Here is a 17,529-nt window from a genome sequence, read left to right as displayed (position 1 = left end):
TCACTGCAATCACTTTTCAGTCTACAGCTCTCATTGCTTCATCTCAAATACTTCACCCACAATTCACCTTTAAAGAAATGATGCACAATAAAACAATGCAAGCGGTTCTAAGCTTCCCAATTTTTTTAAAAAATGAAGACATAAAAGTGAGCTAGAGCTATTATTTCTTCAACACATTTGTACAGAGGGGAGTCCTATCTTAACAGAATTTAATCTCATTTTAGTGTATTTTTGGTCTCTGTGGAAGCCGCCCAGAGTGGCTGGGGAAACCCAGCCAGATGGGCGGGGTACAAATAAATTATTATTATTATTATTATTATTATTATTATTATTATTATTATTTGCAGGGACATTTAAAATTCATGCCAATTTAGGGGGGGAGCAGTTTTCCTGGCAATACTAGGCAAATATCTTTACTATGAGGTGACCGGCATGCTGCAAGGAATTCAGACAACTACTAGCCTCACACTCAAAAGGCGGCCGAATTTCAATAGTGAATGTGATCCTGGGATATACAGGTATAGGCAACAGACTTTTCAAAACCAGGAGAATTTGGAACAGCAGCTGCTTGCAAGGTCAGTGATACGATCCCTTACCCAGATCCAGACATTGCAATAAAGAAAGGATATTGGCATGCTATGGATTCTGCCAGGGAAACAAACAAACAAAACACACACACACACACAAAAGCCCAAGAAAACCTGAAGAACACAACAGCTGAAAAGGCTGCTGGTCAAAATTGTGGATAAGGATGCCCTGTGCCTGTATCACAGCTGTAAGTTTAGTATTTTTACATCCCCACAAGGCATATTTTAAATTTGCCCTTGCCAACATTCGTTTGTTTGCTCTTCGATTCATTCAGGTCACTCTCAAAGTCAACAAACCCAGACATTTCCCTTTCCCATCATGGTTCAGGGTTCAATTCCACAGATGTTTGTACTTTCCATCAATGCCATTTGCACTCACCAAATAATTCGGTACCACCGGATTATAAGTCTACCACACCATTTGCTCCTACATTTAAAAGAAGATGAAGGAGGATCCCTTTTTGAATGCTAGATGCAAGAAGCACCTGTGGGAAAAGGCACTCTCATCCACAGAGTAAACCATGGGCATATCCAAACTGAAGAATTTAAGAAATATCAGCAGTGAGATATTCAAGACATCTAGTGACCTCCCAGACTCACCAACCAATTCTTAAAAACATGCCCTAGGAATGGGAGCACTGAAGTCAGTCACCAGTAGTTGCAATTCACCTCCCAAGTATTTCTCATAAAAACAGGGCATTAGATCTTTTTGAGTTGGACTAGTATTCTAATGCTATAGCTGCAGAAGCAAGTACTCCCCACTTATGTGGGGGTTACATTCCGGCCCCCTGTGCACATAAGTGAAATGGGCCTAAATGGGGAGCACGCTACTGTGTCTCCAGCTCATGAGGAGAACTTCTCTGGAGCCCAAAGAGGACACCCCTTTAGGGCTCCGGGGTAGATCTCCTTGTGAGAATAACAACAGGCTGCCTGCAATGTGAGAGGACCTACAAATACCATTAACTTGGAGGGTGTATACCGGTAATTTATATTTATTAGAATCCATAGCTAGCTCACCCTTAATTCTGATTCCTTATACCCCAAATAAGCCTAGTAACTGTATGTGAAACCATCCGGGAATGTATTTTATTCTGCTATTTGTTTGTTTTCTGGTTGTTCTCTATTCGAGGAGGGTTTAAAAATGGACCTTTGGGAGCTGCTGGCAACGCCTCCTACAATGAATGGGTCACTAGGTCCTTATCCTGGACTCCACATAGAACTACCGACACTCTTTGAAGATCACACGGCCTTTTGGGTGGGTTGACCTCAACGTGCTCTAGAAATAGGAGCTCCTATATTGAGCAGAGCTCATAGGCTCGACTTGGGAGAACATGACTTGTGACAGTACCAGTAAGGAAATGTTGGGTTTCCACATGCTGTTAGTCACCGGATCAAAATAAATGATTCAACAGAAAGGAAATGCAAACACAGAGAGAGATGGGGGGAGGGGAGAGGGAGAGAGAACCCTGAATTATCTCTGTAATGCTTTTGGGCAGAAGGTTCATTTTTCCTATTCATCAGCAGCCTTAACCAATTTGAGAAGGAGCAAAAAACCCAAAATGGGTTAAACCTAGGCATACTTTGCTTGGAAGCAAGACCCATAAGCCAAGTGCAAGCTGCTCTAAGAGGAAGCCGTTTCCCCAGCCCTTTTCAAATGAAATAATAGGCTGCTTATGGCTGAAACCAAGGTAGGGAGACCAAGGTAGGGAAAGAGTGCAAGGAGGTCCCACTCTTGTGCTACAGGATGTCAACTGGAAAGTGTGGCCCTTTTGCTTCAAGACAGAGGTCTTTAAGAAGTCGGGCACACCCACAAGTTTGAGGCCAGTGGAAACCCCACCGTGATCTCTGCTGAGCTATCCGTATGGTTCCAGACTTCAAGAAAGAAGATTCCACCTAAACATTAGGAAGAACTTCCTGACAGTAAGAGCTGTTCGACAGTGGAATTTGCTGCCAAGGAGTGTGGTGGAGTCTCCTTCTTTGGAGGTCTTTAAGCAGAGGCTTGACAACCATATGTCAGGAGTGCTCTGATGGTGTTTCCTGCTTGGCAGGGGGTTGGACTCGATGGCCCTTGTGGTCTCTTCCAACTCTATGATTCTATGAAGACAACAGTGGAGATGCCATATTTTGAACAGCCGCCTCATCCTCCATCTCTAGGTCCCTTTCTCTGCTCTGCTATGACTGCAGATTTTTCCAGGGACGCACTGCCATCAACCTCTCACGGGAATCTTTAGGACCCTGCTTGAAGGAGGCGCAACTGCCACTCACATCACAGATCCTGAGCAAGTATGCATTTCAATTAATTGGGACTTTACTTCCTACTAAATGTGTTTGAAATTATAGACTAAGCTGGATAAAAATAGAAAGAAGAAGAAGTGGAGAATGTCACCAGTGAGCAATTAGGAAAGCAGGTTCTTTTTACACAACTGTTAAATTGCTCATGCATAATTTTTTCACTTCCAAAATTAAAACCATACTCATTTCCAACTACATAAGACATGAGAAACAGACCCACAGCTGCACTCAGCCAACTGTGAAATACTTCAAAATGGGGCAAAGCAATATGCCCCACTCTTATCAATCTCCCACAACCTGTGATGCAGGGCAGAAAATTTTTGGTAGAATATTTTAGTAAAAAAATGAATTTTCCTAAAATAAATTAGTAGCATTCCAAAAAGATATCATATCTTGTGGGAAAAAAATCAAGGTCATCCAAAGAAAACATGCATACATTTAAGTACTTTACATTTCATTTTAGCACACTCACGTATCAAAATGTGCACAATTATTCAAAGAAAAATAATATCCTAGTAATTATTGTATTCTGTTGGAAAATAACATTTAAGCCACATTTAAGTAAGCTTTGTTCATTTTTTAACCCTAAATATTATTTCAAATACTTTTAGGTTATTGGGAAACCTTTCAAGGTATGTGTTTAGCATGTAGAACATGACATACTTCAGTTTCGTTTGCTAAATGTCAGCCAAGTGTGTTAAATCAGGTTCCAGTCAGTTTTTAAAGCACTGGAGATTTTCCAGAAAACTCACACCACTGCTAATAACCTAAATTCCCATTGCCTTTAATTACACGTTAACTTTTTCTTCTACACAGCCCAACATGTCTCCAAAGGAAAACTTAAGAACATGAAAAGAGCCTGCTGGATCCAGCCCAAAGTGGCCCATCTACTCAAGCATCCCATTCTCACAGAGGCCACCCAGGTGCATGTGGGGAACCCGCAAGCGGGAAATGAGCGCAACCACAATTCTGCCCACCTGAGATTCCCAACGACTGGTATTTGAGGCATCCTGCCTTGGTAGCGGCGACAGAACATAGCCATTGTGGCTACTAGTGACTGAAAAGTACAGTCATACCTCAGGTTGCGTTTTTTCAGGTTATGGATGTGCTGAAACCTGGAAGTACCGGAACAGGTTACTTCCAAGTTTCGGCGGTCCTGCATGCACAGAAGTGCTAAATTGCGCTTTGCGCATAAGCGCCGAATCGCAACCCACACGTGCGCAAACGCGGTGCTGCGGGTTGCGAACACTACGGGTTGCGAACGTGCCTCCCGCATTTGCAACCTGAGCGTCCACTGTACTAGAACAGTACAGTGGTACCTCGGGTTACATACGCTTCAGGTTACATACGCTTCAGGTTACAGACTCCGCTAACTCAGAAATAGTGCTTCAGGTTAAGCACTTTGCTTCAAGATAAGAACAGAAACCGTGCTCCGGCGGCGCGGTGGCAGAAGGAGGCCCCATTAGCTAAAGGGGTGCTTCAGGTTAAGAACAGTTTCAGGTTAAATACGGACCTCCGGAACGAATTAAGTACTTAACCCGAGGTACCACTGTATGCCAAAACCTACCTTATAATTCCAAGTAGAAGTATCTCCACCACATGCAATGGAAATAATTTAGATGTGTAGCTCAAGGACACATATATTCAACCCACATATTTATAATAGAGAGATAAGATTAATCAGCTTTATTTTGTCTTGCTTTACAGTTCCTTTGTATCATTCGCTAGTAACATCTGTTAAAGTCATCAAGTTCACAACCTGACGTGCAGTTACGATTATGCTATTAAGAGAAATTTAGGTTTTTCCACCTAAAAAACAACAACAGGAACCTCCTCTTCCCCCCAAAACATGTTTTAGATAATGTGGATGACAAAATCCATAACAATGTCTTAATCTAATTCTAACATAACTAATAATAATAATAATAATTTAATTTTTTTAATATATATCCCGCCCCCCCCCGGCCAAGACCGGGCTCAGGGCGGCTAACACTGAATATAAATACAGTGGTACCTTGGGTTACATACGCTTCAGGTTACAGACTCCGCTTACCCAGAAATAGTGCTTCAGGTTAAGAACTTTGCTTCAGGATAAGAACAGAAATCGTGCTCCGGCGGCGCGGTGGCAGAAGGAGGCCCCATTAGCTAAAGGGGTGCTTCAGGTTAAGAACAGTTTCAAGTTAAGAACGGACCTCCGGAACGAATTAAGTACTTAACCCGAGGTACCACTGTAGTCTGGTCCTCATTGAGCGCCTTTCCAAACAGCAAGATGGACAACGTCCTTTGTTTCCTCTGGATCCTACCCACACCTGCTCCTTTGCAGGTTATTACATTTTACCCAGTTTTCAAAACAGCAATGTTTTGTTACTGGGGGAATTGCAATATGGTGTGTGGAATGTGTGCACCTGAATGCAGTGTTAGAAATTCCCCAGGAGTCAGGTGCGTTTTCTGACTCGCGCTGGTCTAATTGTGATCACGTGGAGATCTCTGGATGCCAGATGGAGATCTCCCTTTGGCTGGCGCCTCCAGGTTTCTGAAGCAGGTAAGCAGAAAAGCTTGTATATTTGGTGGTTGAATGTGTTGTCAAGTGCTTTGGGATTTTTTTCTTTAAAATACAAAGCGGTATAGAAATGAAATCATCATCATCTCATTTGGGGGGGTGGGGTGGGTTTTGGTGCCTAGACTTTCTGTTGAGGTGACCGCAACCTAGCTTGAAGGAGCCATTTGGCAATTAGCTTATACAGTGGTACCTCAGGTTAAGAACTTAATTCGTTCTGGAGGTCCGTTCTTAACCTGAAACTGTTCTTAACCTGAGGTACCACTTTAGCTAATGGGGCCTCCTTCTGCCGCTGCACCACCAGCATGCGATTTCTGTTCTCATCCTGAAGTAAAGTTCTTAACCCAAGTGTTAGTGGAGTCTGTAACCTGAAGAGTCTGAAACCTGAAGCGTCTGTAACCCGAGGTACCACTGTATATCTGAGTTTCTAACACTGCAAGAGCAATTAGCCCTGGCACAGTGTTGTAGTTTCCATATGCCAGAGCCTTAAGCTAGACCAAAGCAGCAGCTTTTAGGTTCTGCCATAATCAACCAAATTCTTGCCTTACAAGCTGAAGTCCGGAGAGGCTCATCATTTTACTGCAGGGGTGACTTAACCTCTGCCCCCCCAGATATTGCTGAGCTGCAACCCCTTGACCTCTGAGTATGCAGGATCGTGCTGATGGGAGCTGTACTTCAGGAACACCTTGGGGGGCTGCAGATTAACCAGCCCTGTTCCATGCCTTTTTCTTCAGAGAGGCTGAAAAATGCTTTGAAAGTCCCTGGCCAAGACGGAGCAGAGATCATCATTTCAGGCCAACACAAACGCCGACGAAAGGGTTAAAAGAAACCAGAGTTTCCAGAGACTGACAGAAGTGCCTGGAAAAAGGAAAAAGCCTTCCTGGGAGGAAACAAGCTATTGTGAATCAGGATTCAGCCATTTCCTTTCTATAGCCCTCCATCATCCAGAGGATACCAAGCCTACCCTCAACTCATGAAAGCCTTCTATAAGCTCCAGCACGAGGCCGTAAGCTGCAGAAATGCTGATTTCAGTCCAAACAGACAAAACAGCATGAAAATATGGGTTGCAATGGACTGTGAAGTGTTAGGAACATGGCTGGTGCAGTTCAGAAGGTCCAAACTGCCCCAGCATCACACAGCCACTGCCACCCAAGTCTAAGGTAGCTCAGAACTGAAGCAGAGACAACCTGAAACTGAGAAATAGATGCTGCATCCTATGACATTTGTGTTATTTCAAATAAAAATACTTGTTAGGCCACCTTATGTGATAATGTCCTCTGTTGGTGACAAGAAAACCCCAACACTACTCCTCTAGTGAAACATCAAGTAGATGGCAAAAAATTACTACAGGTTACTCTTCAAAACAATCCCCGCGACGGAGTGAGCTCCTGTTGCTCGCTCCTAGCTCCTGCCAAGCTAGCACGACTGTAGCTGAACTACAACTCCCATCACTCCTGGGGCATATGGGAACTGTAGCTTTCAACAACACCAGGAATAATAATAATACAGTGGTACCTTGGGTTACATACGCTTCAGGTTACAGACGCTTCAGGTTGCAGGCTCTGCCTACCCAGAAATATTAGCTCGGGTTCAGAACTTTGCTTCAGGATGAGAACAGAAATCGTGCTCCGGCGGCGCGGCAGCAGCTGGAGGCCCCATTAGCTAAAGTGGTGCTTCAGGTTAAGAACAGTTTCAGGTTAAGAACGGACCTCCGGAACGAATTAAGTACTTAACTCGAGGTACCACTGTAAAATAATTAATAATAATAATAATAATAATAATAATAATAATAATAATAATGTTATTATTTATACCCCGCCCCATCTGGCTGGACTTCCCCGCCACTCTGGGTGGCTTCCAACAAAATATTAAAATACAGTAATCCATTAAACATTAAAAGCTTCCCTAAGGCCACGGGTAAGTCATCTCTGCTTTAAAACAAATACAGCCTAGCATGAAAAAAGCAAGAGAAAGCGAGCGAGAGAAAGAGAGAGAGAGAGAGAGAGAGAGAGAGAGAGAGAGAGAGAGAGAGAGAGAACTATTAGGTTAAAAAGCTTCCCACAAACAGGAAAGGCAAACGTAGAGCAATCAGCTCCTTGCCAGAGATTCCTTGTACCTTCAAAGCGCACTACATTTGGCAGCTACAGCTTCTCATGAGTAAGAACTGCCTGCCATCTGCTCCACTCCTTCCTCTTATGCAACTTTAGGGGAAGATCACCAGAAAATAAGGAGACATTTAGGCAATACTTTTCTTGTACCCCTACCCCAGTTCTCAATAATGGAAAAGGTAAAGAGGAAGACCTGAGTGATTTATATTGCTAAATATAAGTTAAATATCAAAGTAAAAAGCAAGTGAAAGTAAGAGTTGAGGGTCCACCAGTTTGCCCTTAAGCCAGAAAGCAAAATGGTATATGCTGCCCAAAAGTTTACTTTGCAGGACAAGAAAACCAATGCTCACCCTGAGAGCCAGGAAAATAAGGCAGTCGTTGCCAGTTGGATCAAAGTGAGAAGCAAGCGAAGAGAGACTGAACAGAGAAATACTGCAATTATTGACACTTTCATGCAATGGAGAGAAACTGCATATACCGGCCCTTACTATTGCATATACCGGCCCCAGCCTTGCTTTTCACAAGCGTTCCAGTGCCTTTGCACTCACTGGCTAGAATGCCAAAGGAGGCTTACAGGGCAATCCTATACATGTCTACTCAGAGGTAAGTCACACACAATGGAGCTTAGCCCCAGGTACACACATGCAGCATTTCAGCTTTCCTTGGTATTAAGCCACTGGGTATAATACCGACTGCACATTTCGCTTTTGTATGTTTGCAAATAAAAAAGCTAGTCACTTTATTTTGTTTTATGTTAAAGCAGAGGAGCTAAAAAATGAGGGAAGCCCCCACCGCAACCGATGGCCACACAGGTCAAGATATCAATGCCTTTAGCATCCAACATGTTCAGCAAATGCAACAATCTCAATCCCAAGAATCACAGAAGGCTCTGAATGGTGGAAGAACTCCTCCTTTTGTTTACTACGCTGATGCTTTCTGATTTCAGTTTCTGCGGTATTTTGTTCCTGTTCCCCCACCTAACAAAAACTAAGAGCATCTGCAGGTGCATCTTCTTGCAGCTCCACCTGTAACACTGTGCAAATGAAATTGCGTGTCGAGGTCCCCAGATCCACCCCAATAACTCACACATCACACAGAATTTTTGTTTAAGGTTTTTGGCATAATTTTGGCCACAACTTTATTAAAATACAAATTTGTGAGTGGTTGCTTAGGCATTGGTTGCGACTATCTGCCCCCACCATGGGGGACAGACTGACATTCCGCACGATGCGAAAGTCAGAATGGGGGAATACACTTGGGGGTTACGCGGAGCAGGGAACCTGCCCTCACCCCAAATGCAACCAGGAGCTCATTGCTATGGCCCGAGCCCCCTTGACAGAGTGGACAAGCAATAGTTAGCCCCCAATTCCTTTAACAGAATCCCTTGCAGCAGCAGCATTAGAGGGGCAGGCACAGCCAATCCATGCCCCTCAACCAACCAAACCAGAAACCAATGCCTAACCGCCACCGAGCACTCAAGCTCGCCGCCAACCACTCACAGCTGCAACCCCACCTTCAAACCCAACACAACAGAATTTAACCTTGTGTCATTTCCCAACGGGGAAAGATGCACACCATCGTCCCTGAAAAGGACGGCCTCCTCCGCTGCACGGGCAAAAAGAGGAAGCCCTGGCCTCAGCTAGGGGAACAACAAGGGAAGCCCCAATCGCATCAGTGGCCAACGATCAGTTAGCCCGCCCCCAACTTTGGAGTGTCCTGGCGGCCCCCACCGCAACACGTGCTCTCCATGAAGGAGAACACGCTTTACAAATTTTTTCTTAAGGCAGCAACAAAAATGCAAGTTTTTGTGAGCACATTTCTGCGCCCACCAACCTTGCAAGCACACAGCTGGCAAACCGTGTCCAATGAAAACAACACAGGTAGGGCAGAAGAATTGCATCCACTGGAAAGCACGTAAACCGGTTAGCTGACAAAAGGCTTCCAGTGAAAACCACAAGTGACCAGTTATTAAGCAATGTATTTAGTGTTGTGCAGTGGTGCCAAATGAGAAGAAAGCATGTTTTTCTTCCGGATTAAATAGGAATGAATAATTTTTTTGGGGGGGGGGGAGACACCACCATTTTCTTCTTCTATGCAGCATCAAAATCATGCACTGTGTTATGAAAATCATTGGCTCTAGCTAAAGTTGCTTCTTGTCTTGTGAGCCGCTGGTGTTTGCTCTTAATCCTGCAAGGCAGATCACTATTACATACAGAATCTTGAACTTGGGTCTAACCCTGGCTCTTGTTTTCCAGCTCAAAAATTCTGCAGCTGAGATCATTCTACTGTGAGAGGTGTTTTCCTCTAGTCGTTTTTGTGGGGGCAGGAGTGGGAAGAGGCCAAGTATTTACCTTGAGCTAACTCACATGACTTATCAGCCAGCACAGAGAGAGGAATCTCAAAGTTTAAATGGGCAGGTTTCACCTAGCGGCATGCAACTAAAGGTCAACTCCAGGCAACAGGGAGTTACCTTCTCATGTCTTTGTCCTTGCAAAATTTTCTCAAGGGAACTCAGATGTTCCCCCTTTAACATAGAGGAGCCCTAATCTAGCAGGAGTCACAAGCTGTCTGGTTCACAGGAAATCAGGCCCTGGGAATCTTCAGTGAGAACCCCGCTGCAAATCTTGTAGCCTGCCGGCAACAGCAGCAGTTTTGGAATTTGTATTCCTACCAGCTGGGATTTCTGACTAATTAGATCAGCAGCACACACACACACACACACCGTTCCCCCATCACCAAGTCACCCATGTTTCTGTGTACTGGAAACTACTTGTTAAATGAAGTGAATGGGAACGAAAATGCAGCTGGAAGTCTCTCTTCTCCAATTTGCTAGCACAAAGTGAAACGTGGCGCCGAGGAGCAAAGAGACAAGGTTGGGCTTTGGGTTTTTCAAAAATTCAGCTTCTCAATCACACTCTCGACTGAGCCACAGACGTGCGCGCGCACACGCACCCCAGCCAGACTCCACGTCAGAGTTTTGCAAGTGTGCCCCTCATCTGCCCCCCCCCTTCCCTGCAAACTAGGGAGGGAAGAAAGAGAAAGCCAGAAAGGCGAAGGAGGAGTTTGGCATTCCTGGCATTCCTGCGCAAAGTGCCAGGGTTGCAGAGGGGGGGGGGGAACTGCCTGGAGCGGCAGGGAGAAAGACCTTGGAAGGAACCCCCGAGAAGCCTGGGGCGGGAGAGGGAGGGGGGGGGAGAAAGAAAGCCTCCATTCACAACTACCCAAATCTCGTTAGAGGGATGGAATTTGGGACAGTCTGAAGTTCTGAAAGAAACCCTCCAGCTGTACACCACAAAAGGGCAGGCCTGCGCAGGAATCAGACACATTCATGTCTTGGCAGCAGCAAAACATTCCCTGGGCTCCACTGGGCAGGAGGTGGGAAGCAAGAGGAACCAAAGGCTGGGGGTGTCAGGCTGGCTCTAGGCACCCCTTACACAGAGAGGAGGATCCTTTGCTACCCAGTACTTATTTCCAGTAGGGAAGGAACACCATCGCCAAGGAAGGAAAGCAGCCATGAAATGCCAAGGTTGAACGAGGAGGGTTGGGAATGGAAAAAATGGGTTAAAATAAGGGCAAGGAACATGTGAGGAAGATTTGTTTGACTCCCCCTCCCCCCCCCCCGTCTCAAATACAGATGGGGTACAATTCTGATCTCTGGCACAGGATCCTCTCCAGTGTGGTGTAGTGGTAAAGAGCGGTAGATTCGTAATCTGGGGAACCAGATTCGCTTCCCCGCTCCTCCACATGCAGCTGCTGGGTGACCTTGGGCCAGTCACACTTCTCTGAAGTCTCTCACTCACCTCACGGAGTGTTTGTCGTGGGGGAGGAAGGGAAAGGAGAATGTTAGCCGCTGTGAGAATCCTTCGGGTAGTGATAAAGCGGGATATCAAATCCAAACTCTTCTTCTTCTTCCAGTGCTCCTGGAGAACTTTCCCCCACAATTCCATTTTTGGGATCCATGCCATTTTTCTGCAATTGCTTTCCTGCCCAAAGGGAGAGGAATGGCAAATAGGGAAGGCATATTGTGGGGTCTGGACACGGGTGGCGCTATGGTCTAAATCACACAGCCTAGGGCTTGCTGCGAGGGATGAGCTCCCATTGTTCAGTCCCAGTTCCTGCCCACCTAGCAGTTCGAAAGCATGTCAAGTGCAAGTAGATAAATAGGTACCGCTCCGGTGGGAAGGTAAATGGTGTTTCCGTGCGCTGCTCTGGTTTGCCAGAAGCAGCTTAGTCATGCTGGCCACATGACCCGGAAGCTGTCTGTGGACAAATGCCGGCTCCCTCGGCCAGTAAAGCAAGATGAGCGCTGCAAGCCCAGAGTCGTTTGCGAATGGACCTAATGGTTAAGGGTCCCTTTAACTTTTTATTGTGGAGTCAGGCTTTTTTATTTTTAAAGGAGTTCTATCAGTACAACATGAGTGGGTGATATCAGCATAATACAGTCCACATCATGGGTTTGATGTGCTCACCATACAAGTGCCCTACAGATGAAGGAATTGAGGGGATGGTCATCAAATTTACAGGTGACACCAAACTGGAAGGGATAGCTAGTGCCACTGAAGACAGAATCCAGATTCACGATGACCTTAAACAGATGGGAGAACTGGACCCAAACTAACAAAATGAATTTCAACAGGGACAAATGTAAGGTTCTGCACTTGGGCAGGAATACCCAGAGGCACAAGTATAAGATTAGGAACACCGGGCATACTAGAAGGACATGTGAAAAGGATCTAGAGGTCTTGGTGGACCACAAGCTAAAGAACATGATTCAACAGTGTGATGCAGCAGCAAAAAAAGCTAATGCTATTCTAGGCTGCATAAACAGAAGTATAGTGTCCAGATCAATAGTACTTCTCTATTGTGCCTTGATCAGATCACACCTGGAATGGTGTGTCCAGTGTTGGGAGCCACATTCTAAGAAGGATGTTGACAAGCTGGAACATGCGCAGAGGAGGGCAACCAAGATGATCAAGGGTCTGAACCAAGCCTTATGAGGAATGGTTAAGGGAGGTGGGCTGTTGCGCCTGGAAAACTGAGAGGAGATACGAGAGCCATCTTCAAATATCTCAAGAGCTGTCACATGGAAGATGAAGCAAACTTAAGAAACTGAAGAACATGAGTCAACAGTGTGATGAGCCCAGAGGGTAGGACTCAGACCAGTGTATTCAAATTACATGAAATGAGATTCCGACTCAACATCAGGAAGACCTTTCTGACAGTAAGACAGTAAGAGCTGTTCAGCAGTGGAACTGTCTCCCACGAGAGGTGGTGGGCTCTGATTCCCTGGAGGTTTTTAAGCAGAGGTTGGATGGCCACCTGTCATGGATGCTTTAGTTCAGATTTCTGCATTGTACTAGCTTCGACTAGATGGCCTTTGGGGTCCCTTCCAACTCTACTGTTGTGTGTTTCTATGAAAAAAGAACAAAGTATTTGAGTCTTTCCATGCTCTGGTTGTGTGCTGCAGCAGCGATTCAAGCTCACAGAAAGCCATTGTCCCGATTACATGATCCCATGAGTTGAACATGTAAATGTCTGGGACATCAAACAAGCATAGGAATGCACCATGGCTGGACCGGCAGCCATGCCACAGAAACCATGACCATCCACAACACTCCCCAAGGAAAACAACCTACACAACAGTAACACCTCAGTGGAGAGATAAAGCAAACACAGCTCTATAGGTGGAGACAACATGTCACCAAATTACAGAGCAGCCACTACTGGCTCCTGCAATATGCAGACATACAAGAGACAACCCACCAGCAAGAATCACTGGTTTCTCCCTGCTTGTGCAGAGGGCAGGCGGGTTGCCCGGCTGCAGGCATAGTGAGCAACAACACAGAGATGAGGTAGCCCAGAGACCCTCCCAAAGTAAGGTAAAGGTAAAGGGACCCCTGACCATTAGGTCCAGTCATGACCAACTCTGGGGTTGCGGCGCTCATCTCACTTTATTGGCCGAGGGAGCTGGCGTTTGTTCACAGACAGTTTTCCCGGGTCATGTGCCCAGCATGACTAAGCCGCTTCTGGTGAACCAGAGCAGCACACGGGAACGCCGTTTACCTTCCCGCTGGAGTGATACCTATTTATCTACTTGCACTTTGACATGCTTTCAAACTGCTAGGTTGGCAGGAGCAGGGACCGAGCAACGGGAGCTCACCCCGTCGCAGGGATTCGAACCGCCGACCTTCTGATTGGCAAGTCCTAGGCTCTGTGGTTTAACCCACAGCACCATCCTCATCCCTGGATACCAATACCATAAAGTAGGATACCAATAAAAAGACCTGCTTCCTAATGCAGTCTTGCATTCTCTGAGGACCCTCTCTCACCATTGCTTAATGAAAACCGTTTATTTTTTAAATGCTTTGAACATCCTTTTTGACTGCATAGTGAATGAAGGTTGGCTATGGATTACGGAGTGAAATAATGGCTTTGCCCCATTTTTTTCAGTGCATATTTGTCTGTGATGCTAATATTCTAATCCATGTCAGTAATTCATGAGTGACAGAAGAAGGAAGCATCAGATTACTCCGCATTAGCCCAAGAAGAAAAAGAAAGCTGTTAAGTGTCCTCATGAGGTGAACCATGCAAGGCTTTTTTGCATAGCACCATACATTCGCAGATATTTTCCACATTTCTCACTTCACACCCCCCCCTCTAAAAGGGCCATCCAAACAGTTGCTCCCCCATTGTAAAGGGGTGCAGAGAGAGCCCTGCAGTTCAGAAACTTTTTAGCCTCAAGGAATCACTTTCATGTTCATTTATCTGCTCAGGAATCTGGGAATGTCCTAAGGCACAGAGTTCACAAAGGATGCTACAAGAGCACACTGCAGAATTCATCCCCAACGGCCGTAGGGAGCAATCAGAGTTCCAGGGTACCAGGGGTTTCATGAACAATACTCTCACTGAGAAACCGCTAAACAACCTCTGAGGATGCAAAGATTTCCCTGGACCCGTGTTCGAAAGTGCACAGATCATGCCACCAGACAGTGACAAAACGAAAGGCCTAGGGACTGGAGTGGTGGGAGTCCGATAGGGCTCTTCCATGTTACAGTGATAAAGGTAAAGGGACCCCTGACCATTAGGCCCAGTCGTGACTGACTCTGGGGTGCCCGGCTGTGGGCATAGTGAGCAACAACACAGAGATGAGGTAGCCCAGAGACCCTCCCAAAGTAAGGTAAAGGTAAAGGGACCCCTGACCATTAGGTCCAGTCGTGACCAACTCTGGGGTTGCGGCGCTCATCTCGCTTTATTGGCTGAGGAAGCCGGTGTTTGTCTGCAGACAGTTTTTCCGGATCATGTGGCCAGCATGACTAAGCCGCTTCTGGTGAACCAGAGCAGCACACGGAAACACTGAGCGGTACCTATTTATCTACTTGCACTTTGACGTGCTTTCGATCTGCTAGGTTGGCAGGAGCAGGGAATGAACAATGGGAGCTCACCCCGTCGCAGGGATTCAAACCGCCGACCTTCTGATCGGCAAGTCCTAGGCTCTGTGGTTTAACCCACAGTGCCACCCGCATCCCGTTACAGTGATAGTGTGGCATAAATCCTATGGCTCCAGCATAGCAATGCTCTCTGTCTGCTTCTGGACACCGATGAGAGATTTCAGAGGAAAACTAAAAGGAACAAGATGCCCACAGGTAAGAAGAGGCTAAGAGAAGAAGAATTATCTGCAGAGTAGGCAAACACTTTGGTATTAAAAGGGATGCCTTAAACAGCCGCCAATTAGCAAAAGGGAATTGAAGTTATACAAGGATGAGCAAAGTGTGTCTCCGGAACAGCACAGGGTCCAGGATGCTGGGGGAGATGTGAGGTTGATGTGATGATTATGCCTGCTGTTCTATGCCAGGAAGACTTCTGTTTCCTTCACTCTCTTGCCCTTCTCCACTGGGCAGCATGGCAGGGAGGCCTGGCTCAGGTGCCCCTGATCTCAACTGCCCAGGGAGACAGAAAACAGGACCCAAGGAGCAGCCAGGGCTCCCTCCGCCTCCTGGCAGCACAGGATAGCGCCAGACCCCAGGTACCTTCCTCCTCACTCATCCTCTGTGCTCTCTTTCTCAATGGGTCGTTAGGGGGGGGCACAGAGAGCCCTGTCTTTCTCAACCTGCCAACCAAAGGCAACCAACTGCTCTGACTAAAAGCAGACTCTGCTCCTCTTCCTTGCTGCTCCCTTGCCTTGACTTAAAAAATGCAGGCAGGGGAGCAAGGGACGCGGGTGGCGCTGTGGGTTAAACCACAGAGCCCAGGACTTGCCGATCAGAAGGTCGGCGGTTCGAATCCCCGCGACGGGGTGAGCTCCCATCGCTCTATCCCTGCTCCTGCCAACCTAGCAGTTCGAAAGCACGTCAAAGTGCAAGTAGATAAATAGGTACCACTCTGGCGGGAAGGTAAATGGTGTTTCCGTGCGCTGCTCTGGTTCGCCAAAAGTGGCTTAGTCATGCTGGCCACATGACCCGGAAGCTGTACGCCGGCTCCCTCAGCCAATAAAGCGAGATGAGTGCCGCAACCCCAGAGTCGGCCACGAATGGACCTAATGGTCAGGGGTCCCTTTACCTTTACTTTATAAAGGGAGCAGCAGCCTAGACTGCCTCTGCACGCTCTCTGGGAGCTGCAAGTGCTGCTGGATTGGGCCCTACTGCCCAGAGGAGCAGGGCAAGGAAACAGGGGCAGTGGCTTGCTGCAGGAAACGGCAAGAAGCAACAGGCACAATGAATTTAGTCGAGATGGGTCACCAGAGACTCCTCTTCCTCCCTGCTGCCGCCGGTTTGCTTGCAGAGGAAAGAAGCACCCATGAAGCAGGCAGTGGCTGAAAGATGTCTACTTATGGGGTTGGCCAGATTGACCCCCGCCAGGGTGCAGGCCCAAGGGGCGTGGTAACTGCACCTCTCCACATGGATACATCTGCCATATATGCTTCAGCTGATATTCCTGAATTGCAGGGGGTTGGACTAGATGACCCTCGGGTCCCTTCCATGATTCCTTGCAAATGGCCAGAAGGAGCCGAGCTATGCCTCTACCAGTGGGTGTGGACCCTGCTGAGCCAGGCGCCCCAAGGGTCCGACTCGGTATGGGCAGCTTCCTCTGTTCCAGGTGCCCAGCCCCACCGAGGCCCATATCCTCCAAGCCGTCGGGGAAGCAGCCTCCTCCTCCGCTGCTCCTCGGAGCTGCCAGCGGCTCGCCTGCCTCGGGTGGGAGAAGGAGGAGGCCGCGTTTCCTGCCGCGGGCGAGAGAGGCGGCGCCCCCGACGGGTCTCCTCCTGCGCGGCAGCTCGCCAAGAGCCAGCGCCGGGGGGCCTGAGGGGCAGCTGCCCGGCACAGCTGAGCCCTGGACGGTGGGGATGCAAGAGCAGGAAGGAAGCTCGAGGGCTCCCGGGGGGGAGAGAGAGGGAGCGCCGTCGGAAGCGGACGGGGACAGGCTCCCGTTTGGGACACCCGTGAATCGGAGTGCTTAAGGAAAAGTTGGGGGGTTGCGGGGGCGGGATGTGTCCCAAAGGGACAGCGCGAGGAGTGGCTTTCACCTCGGAAGGGTCTCCTCCTACGCCGGCAGCAGCAGCAGCTCCCTGCCGGGGAGCCCGGAGGACGCGGGGTCCGGCGGCCGGAGGCTCACCTCGAACATGAGCGCGACGAGGACGCAGAGCACCAGGCAGAAGCCCACGTCGGCGTGGTTGTGGATGAGGAACTCCTGGCTGAAGAGCGGGTGGCTTTTGGCCCGCCTGCGGAACGCCATGGCCGGCGCCGAACCCGCCAGCAGCGCGGCCCCCGCGACGCCAACTTCGCCTGCTTCTTCCGCGGCCCCTCGGACAACTTGGCGGGCGGGCGGGCGGGCGGGCGAGGCGCAGCCCGGCCCCCCAGCGCAGGCGCGCCTCTCGCTGCTGCCGGCCTGCCGGGCTCCTCCGCCCCGCCTTAGCCCGGCCTCTGCCTGGACGGGCGTCCGCCGGGGGCGGGCCGGGGGGCGGCCCGAGTGCTGCTGCTGCTGCTGCTGC

General features: G+C 48.1%; 1 protein-coding gene across 1 annotated transcript in view; it reads right to left on the bottom strand.

Annotated features, from left to right (window-relative positions):
• Positions 1 to 17,326, bottom strand: part of TRAM2 (translocation associated membrane protein 2) — a 46,354-nt gene extending 29,028 nt beyond the window's left edge. Inside the window, exon 1 of the mRNA XM_081906473.1 lies at positions 17,154 to 17,326. Within this exon, the coding sequence (XP_081762599.1) occupies positions 17,154 to 17,273 (120 nt within the window). The 5' untranslated portion in view covers positions 17,274 to 17,326. The remainder of the gene's footprint in view (positions 1 to 17,153) is intronic.
• Between the last annotated feature and the right edge of the window lie 203 nt (positions 17,327 to 17,529).

Source organism: Podarcis melisellensis (genome assembly GCF_964234715.1).
Source record: "Podarcis melisellensis genome assembly, chromosome: 3".
NCBI lineage: Eukaryota > Metazoa > Chordata > Lepidosauria > Squamata > Lacertidae > Podarcis > Podarcis melisellensis.
Note: the sequence above shows the minus strand (reverse complement) of the source record. Positions and strands in the feature narration are given on the sequence as shown.